The sequence below is a fragment of the Aphelocoma coerulescens genome, chromosome 19, assembly GCF_041296385.1.
Source record: "Aphelocoma coerulescens isolate FSJ_1873_10779 chromosome 19, UR_Acoe_1.0, whole genome shotgun sequence".
NCBI lineage: Eukaryota > Metazoa > Chordata > Aves > Passeriformes > Corvidae > Aphelocoma > Aphelocoma coerulescens.
The window spans coordinates 6,424,881-6,448,109 of NC_091032.1; the positions used below are offsets into that span (position 1 = coordinate 6,424,881).

Genomic DNA, 23,229 nt, shown 5'->3' on the forward strand with positions numbered 1-23,229 from the left:
CTCCGCCCCACCGCGTCCCTGCTGTCCCACCGGCGTCACGGATACCCCACCGGGGGCTCTGCGGTCCCCTCTGCCTCCCGCTCGCTGCTGTCCCCTTTGTCTCCCGATTCCTGCTGTCCCCGCACTCTCCGCCGCGATCCCGACACCCCACCGGGGCCCCGCTGCCCCCGGGCTGTCCCCGCTGTCCCCAGACAGTCCCTCCTGCCTCCAGAGGGTCCCTCGCGCCTCCTCCCCTGTGCACCACAGGGGGTCCCGTTATCCCACCGGGAACGCAGCTGTCCCCGCCGGGATCCCCGCTGCCTCCTCGGTCTTCTATCGTCCCCTGGAGGTCCCCGCTGACCCCGGACTGTCCCTCCTGCCTCTCGAGGGTCCCTCTTGCCTCCTTCCCTCTGTCCCACCGGGGATCCCGTTATGCCAGCGAGAACGCTGCTGTCCTCACTGCCCCAAGAGGGTCCCGTTATTCCGCCCGGAGCACTGCTGTCCTTATTGCACCGTCGGGATCCCCGCTGTCTCCAGGGGGTCCCCATTATCCTCTGGTCCCTCTTGCCCCAGGCTCCGCAGGGACGTGGCTTCTGCCCCACGACAGGGGCGGGAGTGGGGGGGGGGGGGGGGGAAACGGACCCGTCACCATGACAACGTCCCCGGTGCCCCCGCCCCGTCCCTTTGTTAACGTTAAGACCGTTAACCCTGAAGCTGTCAGCACCGGGAGGGATGCGGCGGGACCACGTCCCCGACGTGAAGGGCGGACAGCCCCGCCATCGCAGCGCTTGTCACACCCCACTGCACACCCAGTGTCCCGTCGGGACCGTGGCGGGAGCGCTCGGTCCCCGCCGCTCCGCCCGTCCCGTCGGGGCCCGCAGGTGCGCGCCTCCGCTCGATCTCTCGGCCGGCGACTGCTTCCGCCTCGCGCGGGGATCGCTTAGTGCTGCCTTCCCGCCTCCACGTGCGCCACAGCCATGGCGGCCCCCGTGCGGGTCGGGAGCGCGGCCCCGGTGCCCGCCAAAGGTGGGCTGGGACCGGGTCAGCGCGGGGCTCCCGGTGCCGCTACCGGGCGCTGCTTTGGTTGCCTCGATGAGGGAGGCCGGGCCGGCAGCGGGAGGTGGCTCCGCCACCGGCCCGGCCACCCCCGCCGCCGGCCCGGCCCAGCTGGCCCTTTGTCGGTTGTCCCGTGGGCCGTGCGGGGAGGGTTTGGTGGCTCGTGAGTGCTGGTGTTGGGCTGGAAATAGTGAATAATCCCCCTGCTGTCACTCCCCCGCCGCACTCTGGCATCGCCGAGATGTAGGGGGGCGGCTGCTGTCGGGGGGCGGCTTCAGGATGAGGCTCCCGGGGATGGATCACCCGGCGCTGGGTGGCTTTTTCCCGGTGGGATAACGGGATCCCCTTGTTGGGGAAACAGGGGCGCATTAGGGTGTTGCCGGGGTGCTGGCGGATGAGCCGTGAGGGGCTGTGCGTGGTGTCCCCTCGGTGTGCGGACGGCCAGCTGCACTCACAGCGTTTCACATAGTTACAGCGGTGCTTTCTGGGCTAAAAAAAGCCTTGTTCCCCAAAAAAGCGCCAGCAATCTGCCCCCAGCGTGAAGGGCAGGACCCCACCCCTTTTCCCCGCTTGTCCCTAGGGGTTTGAGCACAGCGACCCTTCTCCCGCTGGACCCAAGGACTGACGTGAGGACAGCAGGATGCTGGTGGCCCGTGGGGTGCGGGCTGCTGTGCCCTCCTGATCCCTCCTTTGGGTGCCCCCGTTTGTCCCACAGCCCGAGGCCCCGCGCGGCACGTGGCACAGCAGATCCCCGAGGAGATCCTCGGGAACGCGGCGCTGCGGGAGGCGGCGGAGGCCCTGCCCCCCAACTACAACTTCGAGATCCCCAAGACCATCTGGCGCATCCGGCAGGCTCAGGCCAAGAAGGGTGAGCGCTGACCCGGGGAATGAGCGGTTTTGGGGCTGGTTTGTGCTGCTGAGCCCCTCCCCCGCAGTGGGACCCCCATGGGGCAGGGGTGGGGCCGAGCTGCTGCTGTGCCCCGGCGTGTTTAGGCTCTGTCTTGGCGAGCTCTCCTCCTCTCGAGGGGGGTTAATAGATCTGTATCTCTGGATTATAATCACATTGGACAGGACAGGTTGAGCTGCGCGGACCTGTCAGCCTGGAGACGTGTCTGGGATGCTGGCCAGGTCCCTGCTGTGCTCCTCTTGCCTCTCCTCTCTCCCTGCACTTTCCTAACACGCTGCCGGGGCCGGGAAGAGGGAGCCCCACAACACCGGGGCGGGGCTGGCAGGGAGCTAGGCCATGCTGCTCTCTGCTCTGAACCTTCCTCGGGGTCCTGGGGGCTCTGAGCCTTCCTCAGAGGGTTGTGTAGCCCCAGAGGAGCTGGGAACGATTGTGAAGGCTTCAGGAGCGGTGCCAGGGCTTTCCCTGCACAGCCTGTGCATCCCACTGAGCAATATGTGATCAACTACAGCGAGCAGGACACGGAGCCTCCCCCTCCATCCCCGGGTGTCAGCGGCGTCCCCACCCTCACTTCACGCGCAGGCAGGGGCTGCTCGTGGGGCCGTGTGGCAGAGCCAGATTTGAAATGCTCTGTATCCACCTGGGAACGTCTCTGCCTGCTGCCACCGAGCTGGCAGGGCTGGCAGGCGTCACGGGGGATGTTCTGGAAGCTGAGCTGCTCCCGGCTGCCATGCCGAAGGGCTGGAGGGTGTGGAGCTGCCCGGTGCATCCCAGCTGCAGTGTGGGAGTCAGGGCTGGACGTGTCCCATCAGGACACGGCGAGGCCGCCCAGCCGTGCTGCTCTGGCTTTCCTTGCTGTGTTTTGCTGCTTGGCACCTCCTAATTAAATGTAAATATGCGGCTGGGATTTAGGCTTCCGAGCTGGGAGCAGAGCCCATCAGCCAGCCAGCCGTGCTGGGATTTAAAAATCCGCGTGTGCAGAGACCAGCCAGGGGCTCGTTGCTGGGGGAACGCAGCCTCCCACCGGGCTGCAGCCAGCCCTGCCTGTGCCCTGCCTGCTGTGGGGTTTGGGGGGGCTGGGGGGCACCCCTTGTCATTGTGCTGTGATGGTGGAGAGCAACCCAGCTGCCTCCTGCCAACGCCCTGTTTGCAGATCTGGGGTGGAGGGCAGCCCCAAATGGGCCAAAATGGTCTCAAATGGCCTGGGGGATGCTGGGACACACAGCCCTCATCCCTGCCAGGTCAGGCAGGGGCTGGCAGAGCACGTGCAGCTTTCCTTGGGCCTTGCAGGTTGGAGCAGGGTGGGATCAGCCCGATTTGAGCCAAGCCTTTACACAGCTCCACACTGGCCAGCGGGCTGGGCCTGGCAGCATGGGGATTTTGTTGGAGGGGAATCTGGAGGGAGTGTTTGGATAGATAGCATGGAAGCTGGGATATCTTAGTGGGATTGGGAGGTGAAACAACAACAGGATTAATGGGGCCTTCTCCATTCACCTCCTCCATCGTGGTCCCTGCTCCTCCCCACCACCCCGTGGGGGGCTCCTGGCTGGGCCCCAGGCACTGGGCAGTCTGCTGGCCTTTGGAGGAAGAGGGATTGTTCTGAGCTGTGAGGAGGGAGCAAATGAGGAAAAATAATTTGTTGTTGAATAAATTCCTGCAAGGCACAATGCTGCGGCTGCTGCTGGCCACCCTCCTGAAATGGGGAGAGAAGCTGAGAGGGGAGTGTGGAGAAGAGCAGCGAGGATGATCAAAGGTTTGGGGCAGCTTCTGTATAAGGAGAGATTAAATAGATTTAGATCCTTTAGCTGGAAAAGAGGTGAACGAAGGGGGATATGATAGGGAGGTAGAATTGTGAATGATGTGGAGAGGCTGAACAGGGGATGATTATTCACTCTTTCTTGTACCAGGAGAACCAGGGGCACGCATTTACATTATTAGAAGCAGGTTTAAAATAAACAGAAGAATATCTTTTCCTGTGCAGCACATAATTAAAATCTGGAAGTCATTACTGTGGGAAGTGGGAGAGACCAGCAGTGTCAGCAGGTTCAGAGAGGGATGAGGTGTGTGCATAGGGAGAGTGGATACAGCCCAAGGCAGGACGGTGTGCACCCCAGCTGCCAGAGCCACCCAGATTTTTGGCCAACGCCTGCCTGGTTTGGGGAGGGTGGTTTGTGGCTGCACCTTGAGCTGGTCCTCACTTCAGGATGGCCCTTCCAGCCCCTCCTAACCCCGTGGGTGTTTCTCTTCCCAGTGGCCCTGCAGATGCCGGAAGGGCTCCTCATGTTTGCCTGCACCATCGCTGACATCATTGAGCGGTAAGACCACGGCTTTTCCCTGCTGGGCTCCAGGACTGGGGAGGGGGTGAGGGCTATTGCTGGGAATAGAGTGGCCACTGGGCAGGATGAGGCCCAGGGCTATGGATGAGGGGATGCTGTGGCTGCGCTCATGGGGCCGCAGCCTGGCTGGGCAGCCCTGCGGCAGGTCACAGGGACCTGCTGCCAGCCCTGGGGACAAGGACCGGCACGGTGCCAGCCCAGCCCTCGCTGCTTGGCTTCTCCTTCCCTCTCCGCTGTGCTGGGAGCTGCTGACAGGCTCAGCGTGCCGGGGCCCCCGCGGGGGTGCTGGAGCTGGGGAGCAGCCGTGTTAACAACCAGCTGACGCCAGCCCGGTGCCCGCGTGCTCGCCACGGCAGCACAGCCAGGGGAGGGCTGGCAGCGGGGCCACCGCTGCGGCACAGACCCGTCCTCCTCCCCCATGGCCTCGTCCTGCCTGTGCAGCCACGCTGCCCAGCACGGAGATGCTCAGGGGCAGCCTTGCTGCGACTGGGGAGGCTTGAGGCCATGGTGATAGCACGGAAAGGGTCACTCCTGCTGGGTGACCCCTTCACCGCGGCTCCTCTCTTGATTTTTTTGTGCCGCTTGAGAGGCGAGGCTGAGGCACCGGAGAGGAGCTGGGCTGTGCAGTGACAGTGGATGCAGGCACCTTGCAGAAATTGGCCGTGATCTCTTTCCTGCCGAGCGCGCCTGCCTTCCTCCCCACCCACCACAGCCCCCTCCGCAGCCCCTCTCTGTTTTAGCACAATGAATTAGTGCTAATAGCGCTTCGTGCCTCGTCTGCCATCGGGGTCGTGGCACTCATTAGCAGCTGCCTTCCCGGGGCCAGCAGCCTCGCCTCCCCACCCCGAGCCAAGCTGCCGCTGCCGTGCCGGGTGGGAAGGCAGCCGTGCCCGCGGGCTTTGTCCCCGCTTTGCCGTCGTCTCCCCCGCAGGGATCACGGCAGCCCCACACTGGGTGGGAAGGTGGGCACGGGCAGGGGACGGGCACGGGGGGCAGGGGATGGGTGCGAGTGTGGGCAGCTCTGCGTGGGTTTGTCCCTTTAAGTGGAGCTGCCTCCTCTCCGGCTTTGGCACCCAGCCGCTTTCATGTCTCCGACTTCAAAGGCAGTGGATTAAGGGGCTCTTTTATCTGAATGAAACCTTAAGCCCCACTTTCCCGGTGGATGGTGGATTCCAGGGTGCTGAATGCCGGGGTGTAGGTGGATTCTGGGGTGCTGGAGTCCTTGCTGGACTCGCCCTCTTTGCTGGGGGTGCTCCACAAGGCTGGTGAGGGGTGCTGGTGGGAGATGGGTGCTGCGTGGGTGGAGGTGCCCAGCCAAGGGAGGGGATGTGGGGGCACTGATGGGATGGTGTTTGGATGTGGGATGGCTTCAAGGCTGAGCAGGAGGGCCGTATCCTTCCCTCGCTGCCACCATGCATCACCCAGAGACACCCCACTGCCAGTCCCTTACGGAGAGCACTGAGTGCCATCCGTGATCCTGGCTGGGATGTGGCTGTGCTGGGTACCAGCACTGCCAGCCAGAGGATTGTGGCTGTGGGCAGGAGTGAGCCCAGCCCTGTGTCCACTCTCTCGGGGACACACTCAGGACCGGTTACACTGCCAGAGGTGAGGTGTGAATCGGCAGGTGGCCTCGTTAGTTCCTGCCTCTTCCTGCTATTAATATTCATCGCCAGCATTAATGTGGAATTGCAGCTCGGCCGCCCGCTCCTGCTGGCCCTCCTCACCCAGTGCTGGGGCCGGATGAGTCTCCGACGTGACAGGAATCATTGCAGCCGCGTGCTCTGGCTGCTGTGGCCAGGCTGGGGACAGGTGTTTGGGGTACCATCAGCTCTGGGCTGGTGTCCCCTTCTGGTGACAGAGAGGATGTGAGAGCTGAGCGTGACAGGAATACCTTTGTGCCCACGGGGGGCATTGCTCAGCAAGCAGCCCCTTTCCCCAGTCCATCCCCACAGCCTCCTGCCCTGTCCTTGCTGGTGGGAGTTTGGGGAGTGAGTTCCCGCTACATTCTCTGCTGCTGGCTGCAGAGCCATGCCCGGGGCTGGTGCCCCTGGGGTGACAGTGCCCACCCCTGTGTGTTCCGGTTGAACTGGAGCCGTGTCAGCTGCCACTCAGACGGAATATTTATCCCTTCTGCTGGAGCTGCCTTTTAATAGAATATTTGTGCCGTGGCCTGGTGGTGCTGGGGAGAGCCGAGAGCGGGGATGTGGCTCACTCCCCCGCATCACAGGCGGCTCGGGGAGGACACGGTGCTCGCTCTGTGTCTGTCTGTCCCCGTGCAGTGGGTTGGCGGTGTCACCACGTCCCTCACTGCCATGTGGGAGCGAGCAGGCACCCGGGGAGCCCCGTGGGGTAAGGAGGGGAGGGGTCTGAGCTTCCCAGCTTTTGCACTGGCACTTTTCGAGCCCCGAGGGGCTGTGGGAGATGAAGATGTAGCTGAAGCATCAGAGGCGCCGTGGGGTTCTTAGCCTGCAGCCTTTGAAATCGAGAGCGTACTCGGAGCATTGACCGGTGTGAGGCCAGTTAATTACCGTTAATAGGTTTGTCATTGTCAAAGCTGTGCCGGGGCAAGCTGGCTGCGAGGAAGGGAGGGGGGGTGGCAGGGCCGGGGTCTGCGCGCTGCCGGCGCCGCATCACGACGCTCCCGGCACCTTCCAAATTGGCTCCATTTGTCACGGCTGATGTAATTCGGCAGAGGGAAACTCGTGCTGGGGGGCGGCAGCGTGGAGAGCCGCGTGGGGGGAGCTCGGACCACGGCTCGGTGAGGGGGCAGCCCCCCAGCCCACCCGCTGTCGTGCCGGGAAGGTGGCAGTCGTGTCCCCCTGCACCACCAGCTTGCAGCTGGGAGCTGTGCAGCCAGGAGCGGACCCCTGCTCCCCTCCCTGCCGGGGCTGGAGCAGACGGATCAGCTGGGCTCTCAGCTGGGCTTTTGATTCCGTGTTAATAAAGTCGGCTGTCAGGCTTCGCAGCTGCTGATCCCTCTGTCTTCCTGTGCCACGACGGGGTGAGAGGCTCCTGCTAATCAGTGGTGGGGATGGGTGATGGCATTGGGGCCCAGGGGTGTCCTGATGCCAACACAGGCTGCTCTGCCACAGCTTTAAACACCTCCCAACTCCCAATGGCTTTTGGAGATCCATGCGAGGCGGTGCTGGAGGCACGCAGACCATCCAAGTCTCATCCTGGTGACTCAGGAGCATATGGGGACTTTTTGGAGTGACAGCAGGTCCTGGTTGAGCAATAAAGAGTTAAACATCTGTGTGCCCAGCCCAACAGCTGTGGCAGAGCTTGAAATGCCCCACTATGGCCAGGACAAAACAGCCCCTGATGACCGGTGTGCCCGGCGGTCGCCTGTGCCATGGCTGGTGTGCCCAGCAGGTTCCCAGCGCCAGCAGGCACCCAGTCCCTTGGCTAGGCAGGTCTGCCATGTGGCACTGAGCAGTGTGGCACTGAATGCTGTGATGAAGCTGGCAGCATCACCAGGAGGTCCCAAAAGGCCACCCTGGGACACTGGCACAGGTCAGGATCTGGCCTCAGCTGCACAGTGCTGTGGCTCTGCTGGCCAGCACTGCCTTCCCTTCTCCCCTTGTCCTTTAAGCACAACCTGGAGGCGCTGGCAGCGGGTGCACGCTGTGCAGGGGAATTTAATCACTGTCATTAACCACACAACAGCATCATTAGGAGGAATGAAGTTCTCACTTCATTGGAGATGTTCAAAACCTTCTACCCGGGTGGTGGCTGCACCAGTGGGATAGGGCAGGGTGGAATGTGTGGGGTCTACAGGGCTGTCACCTCCCAGGGCCGGGATGTGCCAGCACAGGTGTGGTGCCCACCACCATGTGCCCCATGCCACTTCCTCGTATCCCACAGAGCTCTGTGGCCTGGCCATTGTGAAGAGGGGACAGGCACCATCCAGGCACAGGATGGTCATGGTGGCTTTACAACCCACAAGCACTGGCCCTTGGTTTGCCTTATTTTGGGATTTTTTTGCTGCTACGGGACCAGCAAAACTGGGGTGCCCTGGGACATGCCCCTTGGGATGGTGGTGTTTGCCCTGGCACCTATAGTGAGGACAGAGTGGGAAGTCCCCTCAGGGGAGGGGACCCAGCTGGAGATGGTTGCCCCTGGGGGGCTGTGGGGACAGCCACCTCTCCCCATCCTGCTCCTCTTGCAGAAGCTCTGTGAGGCCCCATCACTGCCCAGCTGCAGCTGGGCTCTTCCAGCACCAATTGCAATAAAATCGCAAACTCGTTATTTTAATTATGTGCAGCCTTCCTGTGCTAATGAAGCTGGGAGTCTGGTAATGGGGCTTGGTGATGGACTTCTCCACTAATTAAGTGCCCTGTTCTCAGCCAGAGCTGGGCTCAGCCCCCATGGGTGTCCTGGGACATGCTGGCGTTGGGCACAGGGCAGGCAGTGGGTGTGGGGTGTGTGGGGTTTGTGGGGTGGTTGTGGGGTATGTGAAGGGCCACATGCAGGTGAGGCAGGGGGCTGTGAAGCAAGGGGCAGTCTGCACCATGTCCCTGTTGCCAGCACAACGTGCAGGCATCCCAGTGCTGGCTCCATCCTCCCATAGCCCCGTGGTGCCAGGACTGGCCACTCTCAGCCCAGTCCCCTCAGTCCCCTCCCCACCAAGGGCTGATGGACACACAGGGGCTGAGGACTCGTCCCTGCTGGGGAAGAGCGGCTCTGCCTCATGGCTTGAGGACCAGCACTGTATCATTCACACACTGCCAAGGGACCTTGCACTCCTGCCAGCAGCAAATGCTCTCATTCATTTTTCGAGGGGCTGGGATAAATCAGGGCTGCTCCAGCCAAGTGCCTGTGCTCAGGTGACACGGACTGGCTTGGAGACATGCAGGCCCTGTGTGTGCATGTCTCTGATCCAATGTTTTCAGCCCCCCAAACTTGTCCCTGGATTGCTGCTGCCTCTATCCTGCACTGGGGAGCCGGGCTGGGAGGGCAGGGGGGTCCCAGCTGGGATCGTGGCTGGGACCTGGCCCACCCTGGAGCACATCCTGCCAGTGCTGAGCATGGCGCTTTATAAATGGGATTTTGGGAGCCATCTGTTTAAAGGAGCAGATAATGAATTAGGGGGAGATGAGAAAAATGCTAAGGCCAGGCGGTTTTTCAGAATGAGCCGGGGTTTGCGGGACGTAAAAGATGAATAACCTCCCCACGTGTTCAATATTCATGAGCTCCCAGCTGTAATGAGTGTCTAGGCTCTGGGTGGGGACATCCCTGTCACCACTGCCAGCACACTGCTGGGACCCGTCTGCGGCTGTTACGACTTCCAGGGACACGAAACGCCGACGAGGACGCTCCCATGGCTGCCCCTTGTCCACGTCCTGGTCCGGGCTGGTTGGTGAGCAGTTCCCCAGCCCGTGTCGGAGGCAGGTGGATGCTAATTGACATTTCCTTCCTCTGTAGTTTGATGAAAGACTCTGGCGACACCGAACTGATTAAAACATCAAGGGGAGGCCCTGGCGCTTGCCTTTGATTTGTCTCGGGAGATGATTACGGCTCCGCTCGATTGTCCAGCCCAGCCGGAGCGGGTGATCGCGGTGTGTGCCGTCCTGGAGCCTCTCCTGCAGCACCACCAGGCTCCTGGCCTTGCCAGCACCATTCATTGGGTTCCCTCCTCACCGAGCATCATCCCGTGGCTTCTTTGCTCAGCTGTGACTCCGCTCCCTGCAGCCAGAGGAGGAATCTTGCCCATGGCCAGGACAGGGCTCAGCCCCGTCTCTCCCTGCCCAGCTGCAGCCCTGCACACCAGGCAGGGCCACGGGCACCTCTGCCCTCCTCCTTCCACCGTTGCTATTTCACTTTCTTGCTCTTCACCCCCAGGGACTTTCTCTGGGGTTTGGGCCAATTTGCATACATTTTAATCTATAAAAAATTAAGCGGCGCTGGCTGCCGCTCTGAGTCAGACCTCCCCATCCTGAATCTTAAGGAGCTGAATAATTTTCCACTTTTGCTGAGATGTGTGGAGTCTGATTCATGTTCATCTTATCACCTCTCATTAGAGGAGGGGGCTGGGGGCTCCAAAGGGTGGGAAGAGCCTTCTCGAACCTTCACTGGCAGCCCCCAGCCCCATGGCGTGGCCAGTGGAGGAGCCATCCTCCCACCCAGGCCACGCTGGCCATGAGGAATCGCGGGATTTGGGTGCTGGCAGGATCCAGCCCGTCTTCTGACGCTCCCCAGCTGCATCCCCAACCCCTGGAAAACCATGTGGAGTGGGAGCTGCCCAGGCTGGATGCAGGAGGTGAGGATGGCTGTGCCCCCTCCTCGGGGGTGCTCCAGCAGAGCTACTCCCCTGTCCCCCTCCCCGGGCGCTGACGGATGGGCCGGAGCTGTTAATATTCAGCACGCTCCGCCATTTCTCCACCTTCTGCCATCTGCCCAGCTCTGCCCACCATTTCTATTCTTGCCGCCGACGTAACGCTCCCTGCCTGGCGCTTGAGGGGAGCGCGGGACCCTGGCCCCCAGCCAGCGCTGGGTGCTGGAGGGGGTGACTCTGTGCCAGGGCCTCCTCCTTCCCTGGTCCCCTCACGCCAACCCTGTGCCAGCAGCTGGGGGGACCCCGCTGGCACCGAGCTACAGCTGCTGGTGCGGCCTCCTCGAGTAAATAAGGAATTAGCATCTGGTTTAAGCAGCCCCTCCAGGCACGGGGCTTTGTCATCGCGATACCTGCTCTCATCCTGCCGCAGCAGCTCCCTGGGAAGGCAGCCAAGCTAATAATCCCCCAAAATGGTGCAATAAAATACCCACAAAGGTGGCGTCTCTGAATCATGCCAGAGCCTTGGCTTTGCTGCTCAGTGCTGGTGTGTGCCCCTTCACCCACAGGCTGCCGGGTGCCAGGTGGGTTTGGACTGGAGCGCTGGGGGTAGTGGGCAGCACCAGTGGTAGTTTGGTGCTTTTCCTTGCCAAGTGCCATTTAAGCACCAGCTCTTCTGGAGGTCACCCAGTTTGGCCAAACTGGCATCCAGGGGTGACACAGCCAGGTGCAGATTGGGTTCACTGGCTCACACGGTGCCCATGCATGGGGTGATGGTGCCTTGGCTGGCACCGTAAGGGATGCCAGGACAGCTGTTCTGCTCATCTTGGTGGCTGCTGTCCCCAGGGCTGGCTGGTGGAAGCGGTGGCACCACGCTGTGCCGGGTCTCCCTCTGCTGCTCTCCCCTCTGGAGCATTAGGAATCTGGCAGCGTGTTGTTTGATGAGTGGATAATCCGCTGAATTGCAAACAGCTTTACCCAATTGAAGAGGCGGATTACCGCTCTCCAGCTTAATCATGTTGACATCTCGGAGAGTAGCCAGGGCTTGTCCTCTTCGGCGCGTGGCTCGGTGGCAGCGCGGGGTCCCCCGGTAGTGACATGCCATGAGGTTGGGGGGCAGAACCTGGGCTGGGGTGACACAGCCGTGACCCTCAGTGCTGCACTTTCCCACAGATTCACGGATGCACAGGCGGTGGTGATGGGCGACGTGACCTACGGCGCCTGCTGCGTGGATGACTACACGGCCCGGGCCCTGGGCGCTGACTTCCTGGTGCACTATGGACACAGCTGCCTAAGTAGGTGACACTCAGCCCCGGGGTGCTGCTGGGGTGGCCGTGTGTGGCACTGTGGAGGCTGTGCCGCTGCCACCGTGCCGCACCGAGCAACTCCACACCCCTCTCGACGCCAGCTCAGAGACTTAGTGCCAAAGGCTAATCCCTTCCCAGTGGGATTTCTGTTCTTCAGCTTCAGCTGCTGGCTTTGGATGGGGCCAGGCTGGCTGGGTGTCTGCTCACGGGCAGGATTTTGGGCACAGCAGGGTGTGCTTATCCTGTTCGGCTGCGGCATCGGATCCAGCCCTGTGCCCAAGAGCAGAGCAGCAAGGCCATGGCTTGGCAGGACCCCGCTGGCCCAGGAGCTGCCAGCAGAGATGAGGCTGCTCCTGCCCCCCACCTGGCTTCTGTGGAGTGATGAGGAAGGGAATGATGGCAGAGGAGAGCGAGGGCCTGAGGGTCCCACTCGCCTCGGGGCCGGGAAAGGCGGCTTTGTGGGTACAGTGCAGGCTGGGCGGGGAAGGGAGGAGGAGGAGGCTGTGTGCTCCCCAGGCGGACAGTACTCTGGCTCCAGTTGCCATGGAAACTGCGCTGCTGTCCCAGATGCTGCTAACTTTGAAGTCCACCCAGGATGGAATCAGCCCAAAAATAACAATAAGACGCTCTGGGTTTTAAGGTGGATCTGCAGAATTGCCATAGTGAGCGGCAGGCGTGTGCATCCCTGCTGCTGCCACGCTCCCGGCACCTGGCAGCCCTCCTGGACATTTATGGGGCCCTATAAACGGGCTTGAAGAATTGCATCAGGCTCTGTATGAAATACTGACTCCCCAGTTGAGAACTCTGTCCTGAAAGCCACGTCGGTGTGAGCGTTTGTGGTGATAAATACGTGTGCTAGATGCTTTGTTATGGAAGGAGGGTTATGGGCACCACTGGAACAGGGAGTATAAAACTCCTGGTTTGTAGGCTGCTGCTCATGAATGAACAGCGGGAAGGGGAGGAAGGGGCCGTAGGCTGCTCCAGGGAACAGGAGTCACATCAGCTAGAGCTGCTCCCTGCAGGGACAGGCAGGCACTGCCAGGCTGACTGTCACCAGCCCAGCTGCCATCTGCTGCCCATGGCCTTGTTGCCCTTGCCTGCTCTGAGTTCGGTGGGTCACAGGGGACACTGGGTTACCCACGGGCTGCTGTGAGGATGCTGGGCTCCTTTTGAGCTGCCCATAGTGGTCCTGTCACCATGGTGGCCAGTGGTGAGGCACACAGATGCTTCCTGCTCCCTCCTGGCCCCATGTGCCCCGCAGGAGGGAGTAATTTGCACTTAATTGTGATCAGGCAAAGAGCACCAAAATGGGAAGTGAATGCGGAGCTGCAGATCGATGTGGACTCTGTGTACTTTAATTATTCACTTAATCGTGGTGACAAAGGCTTCTTAGCACCAGGGGTAATTAGATTTGTGTTCATTGATTCCCCAGGCTGCCATTATCTGGAGAGAAATGAGCGGGTGCTCTCCGTGGCTCCCGTCTGCACCCCCTGCCCTGGGTGCCAGCACAGGCAGAGGGGTGGCACAGCTCACCCTGCCTATACCAGGGCAGTTTGGGGCATAGGGATGCTTTATCCCTCAGCTGCAGGCAGAAAAAGCCTGGGGCTCACTGGAGCCCTGGGTGTACCCCACACTCAGACTCTGTCTCTTCCCGTCACCAGTTCCCATCGACTCCACGCAGGGGCTGAAGATGCTCTATGTGTTCGTGGACATAAAGATCGATGCATCCCATTTCCTTGAGACCATTCGCTTCAACTTCGCAGCAGGCACCTCCCTGGCCCTGGTCAGCACCATCCAGTTCGTTTCCACGGTGCAGGTGAGATGGAGATCCCTGGCTTTTGTCTCCCCCTGAGTTTTCCCCTGGCTCAGCCCTGGGAGCGGCTGCCCTGGGGTGCTGGTGGAGCCGGTTCCCGTCTGACGAGTCGCTGCAATAATGTGCTGCTGCCATAATGTTGATCAAGTACTTTATAATAACTCTGATCAATGTTTCATGGCGGCACCCCCTCCCCAGCTCCCCTGGGAGCTGCTCTGGAAATGTCAGGGCAGGCGGTGGAGCACTTGGCATTTTGATGCAGTGCCGGCAGCGGCCGGGGAAGCTCCGGCGGGTCTGTCTGTCTGCCCCTGAACGGCCGGCTGGGCAGGACGGGAGGAGATGAATGAGCCTCTTGAGCCATGTCTATCTAAACACGGGGCTATCCAAGCGTTAAGCCTTTTCCCTTGTCTTTTAATTGATACGTTGGTTGAGCCTCACTGAGCATCCTGGCTGCACCAGGCTGTTCCCGGGGCCGCCCAGAGCGGGCTGGTTCCCCTCCACTGGGACACAACAGAGCTGGGGTGTTCCCAGGGGTCCTCAGCCACCCTCTGCGCCATGGTCTGTCCCTGCTGACCCCACATCTCCCACAGGCAGTGTCACAGGAGCTGCGCTCCCAGTACAAGGTGTGTGTGCCCCAGTGTAAGCCGCTGTCTCCAGGAGAGATCCTGGGCTGTACGTCACCCCGGCTTGCTCAGAACACGGATGCCATTGTGTAAGTACCCAGTGTCCTTCAGCACCCTCCTGCCTGGCCCAGGCTTGTCATCCTTCCTGCACCCTCTGCCTGGTTTTGTGCAATTTCAGGAGGTGGTGAGGAACAATCCACAGGCTGGGCTGGGCCCCCTTCAGCTCCTTGCGCTGCTTTAAGTGGCGTGTGCTTGTAGCACAGAGGAAATAATTGAGTCGTATATCAGAATAGATAATAGATGGAAGGGCGGGTGGATAATTGGAAAAGACAAATGGCCGGGGCCCAACATCACAGCAACATTAATTTTATTTAAGGACAGCAAATTAGAGGGAGCACTTCGCTTCCTATCACCTAATTATTTTAGGTAATGGAAATGCTTAATGTACTGTGAATACAGTGTGCCGCAGAATAAATAAATACAAAGACCCCACCCTTGGGGGGAGCCGGGGAGCCCAGGTGTGGGTTGGGGCCCTGCTGAGCTCCTTCTTGCCTGCACTGCTGGGAGCCAACAGCGGTGGTGCCTTTCCAAGCATGGCCGTGCAGGGAGCCGGGCTCAGGATTGCTGGGTGCGGGGTCGGTGGGAGCTCTGGCTTCATCCTGAGCCACGTCCCATCTCTCCAAGGACATCAGGAGCAGGCAGGGGCAGCCAGGCTGGCACTGCATTGGTGAGAGCGGGTCCTTTCAGCTGGCAGAGGAGCAGTGGTGCGGTACCAACCCGTGCAGGTGCACTCGGCCTTACCTGCGTCCTCCCTGCATTACTATTTTCTTCTTTGCACCGTCTCTGGGGCTAACTTTTGCAGACAAATTAGCTTTGATCTCCCAAAATGTCATTCTCCAATTAAGGGCAAAATCTAGTCAAGTTTTACGTCTGAATTCATTTTCCAAGCCCTCACTCCATTAGGGCAGCTGAATGAAAGGCTTTGAAATGTAATTGCTGACTGGAAATCCGATTAGAAATGGAAGCAGCAACGTCTAGAAGCAGCCATTGAGATGGAGCAGCTCCCAGCCACCCCGTGCCGGTGTGAGCACCCCTCCTTGCTCCGAGCATGGCTGCCTCTCCAACCCTGCCATGCCATGGAGCCCTGGCTGTGCCCACTGCCCCTGGGTCCCAGCACAGGAGCTTGGATTCCTGGCATCTCCACTGTGCTGCAGCTTGGGAAACTGGTGGACACATGGATGGGGTGCTGCTGTTCCCCAGTGCCACAGCTCTCCCTCCCCTCTCGGCAGGTATTTGGGCGACGGCCGCTTCCACCTGGAGTCCATCATGATTGCCAACCCTGGGATACCTGCATACAGGTACTGGCACCCACTCCCATCCCATGGTGGGGAGCACCCCAGCTTCCCCAGCTGTCCCCAGGGCTGGGCAGGCAGCTGCCTGCAGCAGGCATGGGCAGGTGAGAGGCCACGGGGTGGGTGAGGAGGTGCTTCGGGGGAGATGAACACCAGCCATTTACTCCGTCTGAATATAAACATTTTGACAAGTACCTGTGAAAGCTCGTGGAGGTGCAGCCATTAAAGCCCGGCTGCAGCAGGCAGAGGCCATAAAGCGCGATGATGAGGCCGCTGAAAGCAGATGAAATATCAGGAGTGAAAGGCTGGGCCCATTTGGAGGAATCTGAATTTCCTAGTAGGTCGTTTGTTACGAACGGGAGGCACACGTCAGGTTTATGGCGCTGGTGAAGCTGCCGAAACCCGAGTGGGATTTGATTAAAATTCTCCTCATCAAACAAAGCAACAAATCAAAGAATTCTTCATAATTGATGAGCCAGGATAGGGGGGGAGCTGAGTGTGAAGCCGAGCACGGAGCCGAGGCTGTGCTGGGTGTTGGGGTGCTGTGGTGGGACACTTGTCCCTCTCCCTGTCCTTGTCCCCTAACGAGCCGGCTGGGTCCTACATCAGCCAGGAGGACAGATGCTGTGGGAGGCAATTAGTGCTAATGAGGGCATCATTTGGAGGGGGGGCAGGTGATGAGGGGTGCATGTGAGCCTGGCTGTGCTTTGCAGGTACGATCCCTACAGCAAAGTGTTCTCCCAGGAGCACTACAGCCACGAGCGCATGCACCGCGCTCGGCAGGACGCCATCCGCTCTGCCACCAGTGCCCGCTGCTGGGGGCTCATCCTGGGCACGCTGGGGCGTCAGGGCTCCCCCAGCATCCTGCAGGTACCAGCCCCCTCCCCAGTGTCCCCACCGGGGCACCCGGTGCTGCTGTTGGGTGGGGGGAAGAATTGGTGAGCGATGGCACCATTGGTGTCCTCGCTGCCAGGGCAAGGGTGGATGTGGCACCGCTGGCAACCCATCAGTGGCCACTGGCCCCGGTCTGTGTGGGCAATTAGCAGCAGATGAGGGAGGCTGGACAAGGGCTCATTAAACCCGTTCCTGGGGAGAGCTGGCCAGTCTTGGAGAACCCCCCCGCTCTGCCAGACAGCTTGGCAATTAATTGGCTGGGTTTGTTTTAATTGGATGAACTTCCAATCAGGTTCAGTGCCCCTGCTCAGCTGCCATGCTGGCGCTTTCTGCACCCCGGCTGGGTGAGGGGAGCAGGGCAACAGGGTTCTGCCCTCTGAGCATGGTGGTCCTGCTCACACCCAGAAATTCTGGGGTAGCCACAGGTGAAATTTGAGGCAGTGCAGGGAGCAGTGGGCAGAGCAGGACAGCAAAGTCCCAGCAGCTGCTCTTCTGCAGCGGGCAGGACACGGGCATGGCCAGGGCCAGCTGGGCAGGGGGTGATTAGTGCTGGCTCCAGAGGACAAGGACATCTCTGGCCCCTCTCCTCCTCCTGAAAGCTCTGGCTGCAGCCAGCCCACGACAGGTGGGTGTCCCAGGGCAGGCAGCCGCTAACGAGAACAGATTGTTGTCATTGAGCAGTAATTACTTCATTAGGCTGAGGCACGTGCTGGGGAGAGCTGGGCACAAGCCGGAGCCATGGCCGCAGTCCCTGACACTGCGCCTGGCCTATGACTGCCAAGGGGACAGGGCCGTGGGCAGAGCTGGGACCCACAGAGGGTCTGATGCCAGGAAGGGGCTGTGGGCAGGGCTTGGGGGGCTTGCTGGGGGATCCTAACCCTGCCATGTGCCTTTTTTCCCCCACAGCACTTGGAGTTGCGTCTCCGCGCCCTGGGCCGGTCCTACGTGCGGGTGCTGCTGTCTGAGATCTTCCCCAGCAAGTTAAAGCTCTTCCCAGAGGTGGATGTGTGAGTGCTGCTGGCCCCTCTCCAGCCCCAGGGTGCCCCATGCCTGTCCAGTTCCTGTTTGAAGCTGTCACTGACACCTCTGTCCTGCTGTCACTGTGCACATGGCTGTGTCCACGGGGCAGGGAAGGGACATGGCTGTCCTTACCAGGGTGGTGCTGGCACAGTAAGGGGTGCAGCTGAGGGGCTTCATTGTGGCTTGTTCTTCCCAAAACGCTCATCACCGTTGTGACATTTCCCTTCCAGGTGGGTGCAGGTAGCCTGTCCCCGGCTCTCCATTGACTGGGGAGAAGCCTTCAGCAAGCCACTGCTGACACCCTATGAGGTGAGCACCCCTCTCCGTTTTGGGGGACCAGTTCTGGCTTGGGGTGATGCACCAGAGCAGGCTTGGGGATGTCCCTGTAGCCAGACAGCGTCCCCTCCTCTCTCCATCTGTGCTCCGTGCACAGTCCGGGCGTGCTGCTGGGATATCCAATCTTCTGTGAAACCAGTGCGATTCCCAGTGCCGTGAGCTTTGCCCCAGCAGTGCCCTCCTCGGCACACCAAGCTGGATGCTGGGACCTCTCCTAGCACCACCACCTCCCCCTCTGCGGGCCCCCCCTCGGGACTCATCCCCTGTCCTCTCTGCAGGCTGCGGTGGCTCTCCAGGACATCGAGTGGCAGCAGCCTTATCCCATGGACTTCTACGCCAGCCAGTCCCTGGGGCCTTGGACGGTGAACCACGGTGGCACACAGCCCCCACGCCGCGGGCGGCCGGCGCAGGTGGGCAGCGGGGAGGGGTCACCGGGTCCCCGCTCCATCCCTTGGGCTGGTGAGAGCACGCGGACGGGCTGAGCGCCCGGTGCCGCCCGGTGCCGCCCGGTGCCGCCCGGTGCCGCTCGGTGCCGCTCGGTGCTTGGTGCCGCCCGGTGCCGCCCGGTGCCGCCCGGTGCCGCTCGGTGCCGCTCGGTGCCCGGTGCCGCCCGGTGCCGCCCGGTGCCGCCCGGTGCCGCCCGGTGCCGCCCGGTGCCGCTCGGTGCCCGGTGCCGCCCGGTGCCGCCCGGTGCCGCCCGGTGCCGCCCGGTGCCGCTCGGTGCCCGGTGCCGCGTACCTAAAGCGCCACCCCGTGGTGTCGTTGCCATCGAACAGTAACGGGGACACTGCCAGCCCGGCCCGGGGGAGGGACACGCGGGTCCCCCCCAGCCCTTGCTGGGGTGAGCGCATGCCGAGCCCCGCGGCTCCCCGGGAAAGGGGGGATTCCCCCCACAGTGGCCCACGCGGTGCTGTGGGCTGAGCACGGACTGGCTCATCGCAGCTCCGGCTGGGGCTGGGACATCCCTGACCCTCCCTCTCCCTGCAGGGGAAGCCGCCCGCGCCCCCCGCCCCGCCCGAGGGTGGCGAGCAGCCGAGCACCGGGGACCCCGCAGCCTCCTGAGTGCAGCCGCAGCTGCCGCGCTCTGGGACCCGGCGTGGGCAGAGGCGGGGGCATCGCCGATGTCTCCCGCCTGGGTAAGCACCACCGGGACCCCCCTCTACTGTCGCTGGAATGAATGGGGATGCACCGCGTAGCGTGAACACACCGGTGCCCGCGGAGAGTTGCCCCTTTCAAGGCCAGGCCGTGCTGCGGCCCTGCCCGCGATCGCACCGGGGGTCGCGTCCCGCCCCGTCGGTGCCGCCCCGTCCTCACCCCTCCGGCGACCTCCCACCGCCAGGGGGCGCGCGTCACCTCTGCGAAGGCGCGCCGCGCTCTCTCTCTCCTCTCCGGCCAATCAGCGCGCAGCGTTTCGGCGGGAAGGCGGAAGGCGGAAGTGGCGCTCCCGGGGGCGCGGCCATGGCGGAGGCGCGGCCGCTGCGGCTGCTGGCGCTGCACGGGTACCGGCAGAGCGCCCGCCGCCTCCGCCAGCGCACCGGCGCGCTCCGCAAGGCCCTGCGCGGCCGCGCCGAGCTGGTGGCCATCGACGCGCCGCACCCCTTGCCCGCCGGCGCCGAGGACGACCCCGACGGGGACGATCCCCCCCGCGGCTGGTGGTTCTCTGGGCCCGGGGCGTTCGAGGCGGGGGAAGCGGCGGCAGCTCCGGCGGGGCTGGAGGAGTCTCTGTCGGCCGTGGCGGCGGCGCTGGCGGAGCACGGGCCCTTCGACGGGCTGCTGGGCTTCAGCCAGGGCGCAGCGCTGGCCGCTATGGTGTGCGCCCTGCGGGCCCGCGGCGACCCGCGCTTCCCGGTGGCCTTCGCCGTGCTGGTGGCCGGGTTCGCCAGCCGCGCCCCGGCACACGGACACTTCTACCGGGATCCCATCGCCCTGCCCACGCTGCACATCGTGGGGGACACCGACGCCGTCATCGCAGCACCCCTCAGCAGGGAGCTGGCGCAGTGCTTCGTGGAGCCCGTTGTCCTCACGCACCCCGGCGGGCACTTCATCCCCGCGGCTGCGGCGCAGAAGAAAGCCTACCTGGAATTCCTGGAACGGTTCTGCCCCACGCAGGGCCAGGCCGAGCGCCCAGGGGCTGGGGAGGTTTGAGAACGGGCTCTGTAATAAAAAGGGCTCTGGTGAGCCAGGTGCAGCCACCCGTCCCGTGAAACATCACTGTTTCCATGCCTCCAGAGGGATCAGAGAACAGCTCGCTGCACACTCTGCTCTTCAGTGTACACCCAGGCCAGGCTAAATGGTTCTTTTTCCCCTTTCTTTTTCAGCTTTGTTGTATACATGAGTATATAATACAGATTTAGGTATATATAAAATATATATTATTATGTATATAACATATATAGGTAACAGGCAACATGAGTGTGGGGGTGTGACATTGAGGAGGGGGTTGAAGGCAGGAGGGTGATGCTGCTCTGTGTGCAAGGTGCTTTCAGAGACTCAAATACCTGCTCAAAAGCCACAGTAAGTGTCTGCAGAGCACAGAGCTCCTGCAGTTTTCCACCCCAAAGACTCCTGGTTTTTAATATCTGTTAAGCCAAGCTTCCAGCTGGTCTGGGCCTGGAAAAACACTCTCATCCTTGGCAATGCCAGGGCTGGTGTTTGCTTCAGGCATGAAATGCCTGATGGCTCAGTGTGCATGTGTTGAATCTTCTCTCTACGAAGTGCCTCCGTGAGTGAGAAAAACTTGTCACTGTTTCTGGCTCTATTATCCAGAAGCACACGAAAATCTTTATTGCTGTTACAGGTGCAGGTGTCCTGCTCAGCTTCTGCCCAGTTCAGCGCTGGGCACCAGTCTCAGCAGAGGGTCTGCTAGCAGAGCTTTTCTAACCATGGCTTGGGGGTGTAGAGTCGGTGAAAGGGAAATTGGGTGAAAAATATTAATTTTCCCCTTGCTTGAGCAGCGGGGCAGTGCAATGTCAGCTCTGCAAGGGCCGGAGGACGCTGTGCTGCTGAAGCCCTTCCTGTGTTCACTCAGCTGGGAACAGGCTTGGGAGCTGCCATGGGTTAAACCAACCCAGCAGAAGTGAGCGTTTCTCAAACCTGCCGTGTTTTTACCCTCTGGTTTGCTGCTGGTCACGCCAGCAGCACGATGGTGATGGTGGCAGGAGGATGTGGCTGTTTCCCTGCAGCTGCTTTGCCCTGTGGGGCTGGCAGGGCTCGGGCAGTGCTGGGAGGCCGTGCCACTTCACGTAGGCTGTGTCACACCCGCTGCGAAGGCGTGGGGTGTCTGCACCCCTCGGTGACCACAGCGGGGACACCAGAAGCTGTTTTTTGGGCGAGTGCCGCAGCTTGGGGCTGCACGCCCGGCTGCAGCTGTGACCGAACGCGGCGACCGGCTGTGACAACGCACCGGAGCCTTTGTCTGTGCTCTCCCCGCGCTGAGCGCCGGGGCCGCCGGGCAGGGACGGCAGCGGCCGCGCTCGCCAGCCCCCGGTAGCTGTTTGATTATCGCCGAGCTCCAGGCACCGCAGCCATGGCCGCACGCCCGCCCGCACTGCGGCCCCCGGCAGCTCCCGGGCACCGGGAGGCACCGGCAGCTCCCGGCAAGAGGGAAGGGGAAGAAGAAGCCCAGGGCGCGGCGAGTGAGCAGCACGGTCCCAGGTCTGCAGGCAGCTGCCTCGGGTGAGTCCCGGGGAGGGATGGGTGACCTGAGCTGGGGTGCTGCAGTAGCTGCCCCTTTCCCAGGGGCTGCATAAAGATGGCTCCTGCCGGGTAGCTGCTGTAGCGGTTTAAATAAATGAATAAAAACAGATGGACGCGACCTTTGTCCACAGGAGGTGCCTGTGTGAGCAGCGGAGGGAGGTCCTGCTTGGCTCCGGTGTGGTGGGAGGAGGGAAGCGGCTCCCGCGGCTGTCACGGCGTGTCCACGCCGGACGGAGGGGTTTGCCTGGGGAATCCTGCCCTCTCCCTCCTTTTCCGCTGGCGACATGCCCTCGGGCTGGCCCCTGCCTCTCCGGCAGATCCAGGTCTGTTCTTGGGATGCAGCCACACTCCTTGGCTGCTCGCAGAGGTGAGCCTGGAGACAAGACCCGCTGATGTCGTCCCAGCTCTCACTCAGCTTGGTGCTGGGGAGTTTCCTTTTCCATCACCCCGCGTGGCCCAGGGGAGTTGTTTTTTCCCCCAAAACAGCGTGGCCCAGTTGCTGGGCAGGGCAATGATGGAGTGAGCCCGGGCTCCAGGTGGCAGCTGTGCCACTTGCCTGGGACAAGAGGGCCCTGGGGACAGCCACCAGTGTTACCAGCAGCACCGGGAGCCTGGGTGTTTTGGCAGGGGGGATGTCACCCCTGTCCCTAGATGTGCTTTTCCACACCCCAATGCAGCCATTGGAGCCACCCGTGTGACCTCAGGGACAGGTCCGTGGCCCCGCTTGCCACGAGCCTGCTGTGGGCATGGAGTGCAGGGCCCGGCCAAGCAGAGCTTTGCTCCCCCTTCCCTGGGCGAGCAGAGCCCCCAGGCCTCTCCCAGCGTCCCAGGGAGGGCAGGAGGATCCCAGCACAAGCGGAGGCTCTGCCAGTGCTGCCTCTTCCCTGCAAACTCCCAACTTTTTTCCATCTCTCCCCAGCTCCCTGCACCTCTTCCCCTTATGCCACTGTCACCTCGAAGTCACTGCACTGCCCACCCTGCCAGCCACCCACTTGGGGCACACCAGGCACGGGTAGGGGTTCCCGTGGGCAGTGCTGGAAAAAGCGACGTCCCGCCGAGCCTGGCGTCAGGTGCTGCTCGTGCCAGGGTTTGAGCCTTACTCATCTCACGCTCTTCCTCCTCTGTCCCCACCAGCGGGACCTGGCACAGGCGTGGGGAGGGGGCGCTCCGGGAGGGTGATGTGTTTCCCAGATGGTTTTACAGCGAGGCTTCCCCCAAACCTGCCAAGCTGCTGCCTGCGAGGTGGCAGTGGCACGGGCAGGGGAGAGCCGGGACCATCCCTGGGCCCCGCTGCTGGAGCAGGACCAAGCCGTTGGGAACAGCCCCCCCTTCCCTGCTTCACTCGCAGAAGCTTCCAGTTGTGGCTGAGTCACTCCTGCTGTAGCTCCTTCTCTCTCCTTGTTTTGGATGGAAGTTTTCCATGGAAACCCACGCTGGGCCGGGCTGCGGGCTGGGATAAACACGGCTGAATCACAAAAGGCCGTTTCGCCAAGAGCTGTCAGATGGCAACAACAGCGTGTGGGGCCAGTGGGCACCCACCCGGCCTTTGGGGGGGCAACAGCAGCACCTCTCCCTGCAGCCTCTGCCAGCTTTGCTGGCTCAGCCCCCCCCCAGCCCACCCTAAATTCCTACGGTGCCAGGA

General features: G+C 61.9%; 2 protein-coding genes across 2 annotated transcripts; both read left to right on the plus strand.

Moving 5' to 3' along the window:
• The first annotated feature begins 953 nt into the window (after positions 1-953).
• DPH1 (diphthamide biosynthesis 1) lies at positions 954-18,962 on the plus strand. The gene is made up of 12 exons (XM_069033450.1): positions 954-1,005; positions 1,751-1,903; positions 4,191-4,254; positions 11,720-11,841; positions 13,515-13,669; positions 14,257-14,378; positions 15,579-15,647; positions 16,355-16,511; positions 17,442-17,542; positions 17,786-17,864; positions 18,170-18,301; positions 18,879-18,962. The coding sequence occupies exons 1-12, from the start codon at positions 957-959 to the stop codon at positions 18,951-18,953; spliced, it is 1,278 nt and encodes a 425-aa protein (XP_068889551.1). The 5' UTR covers positions 954-956; the 3' UTR covers positions 18,954-18,962.
• A 14-nt stretch (positions 18,963-18,976) lies between these two features.
• On the plus strand, positions 18,977-22,979 carry OVCA2 (OVCA2 serine hydrolase domain containing). Its single transcript, XM_069033451.1, is given in 3 exon segments — positions 18,977-19,181; positions 19,183-19,266; positions 19,269-22,979. Coding segments are annotated over 3 exon segments (969 nt in total). The 5' UTR covers positions 18,977-19,064; the 3' UTR covers positions 20,037-22,979.
• The last annotated feature ends 250 nt before the right edge of the window (positions 22,980-23,229 follow it).

Bases quoted from the DNA above. Each gene is read 5' to 3' on its own strand.
- DPH1 (XM_069033450.1), top strand. From the start codon at position 957: ATGGCGGCCCCCGTGCGGGTCGGGAGCGCGGCCCCGGTGCCCGCCAAA. The intron at 13,670-14,256 runs GTGAGATGGAGA...CATCTCCCACAG, and splicing joins AGTTCGTTTCCACGGTGCAG to GCAGTGTCACAGGAGCTGCG. The intron at 14,379-15,578 runs GTAAGTACCCAG...CCCTCTCGGCAG, and splicing joins CAGAACACGGATGCCATTGT to GTATTTGGGCGACGGCCGCT.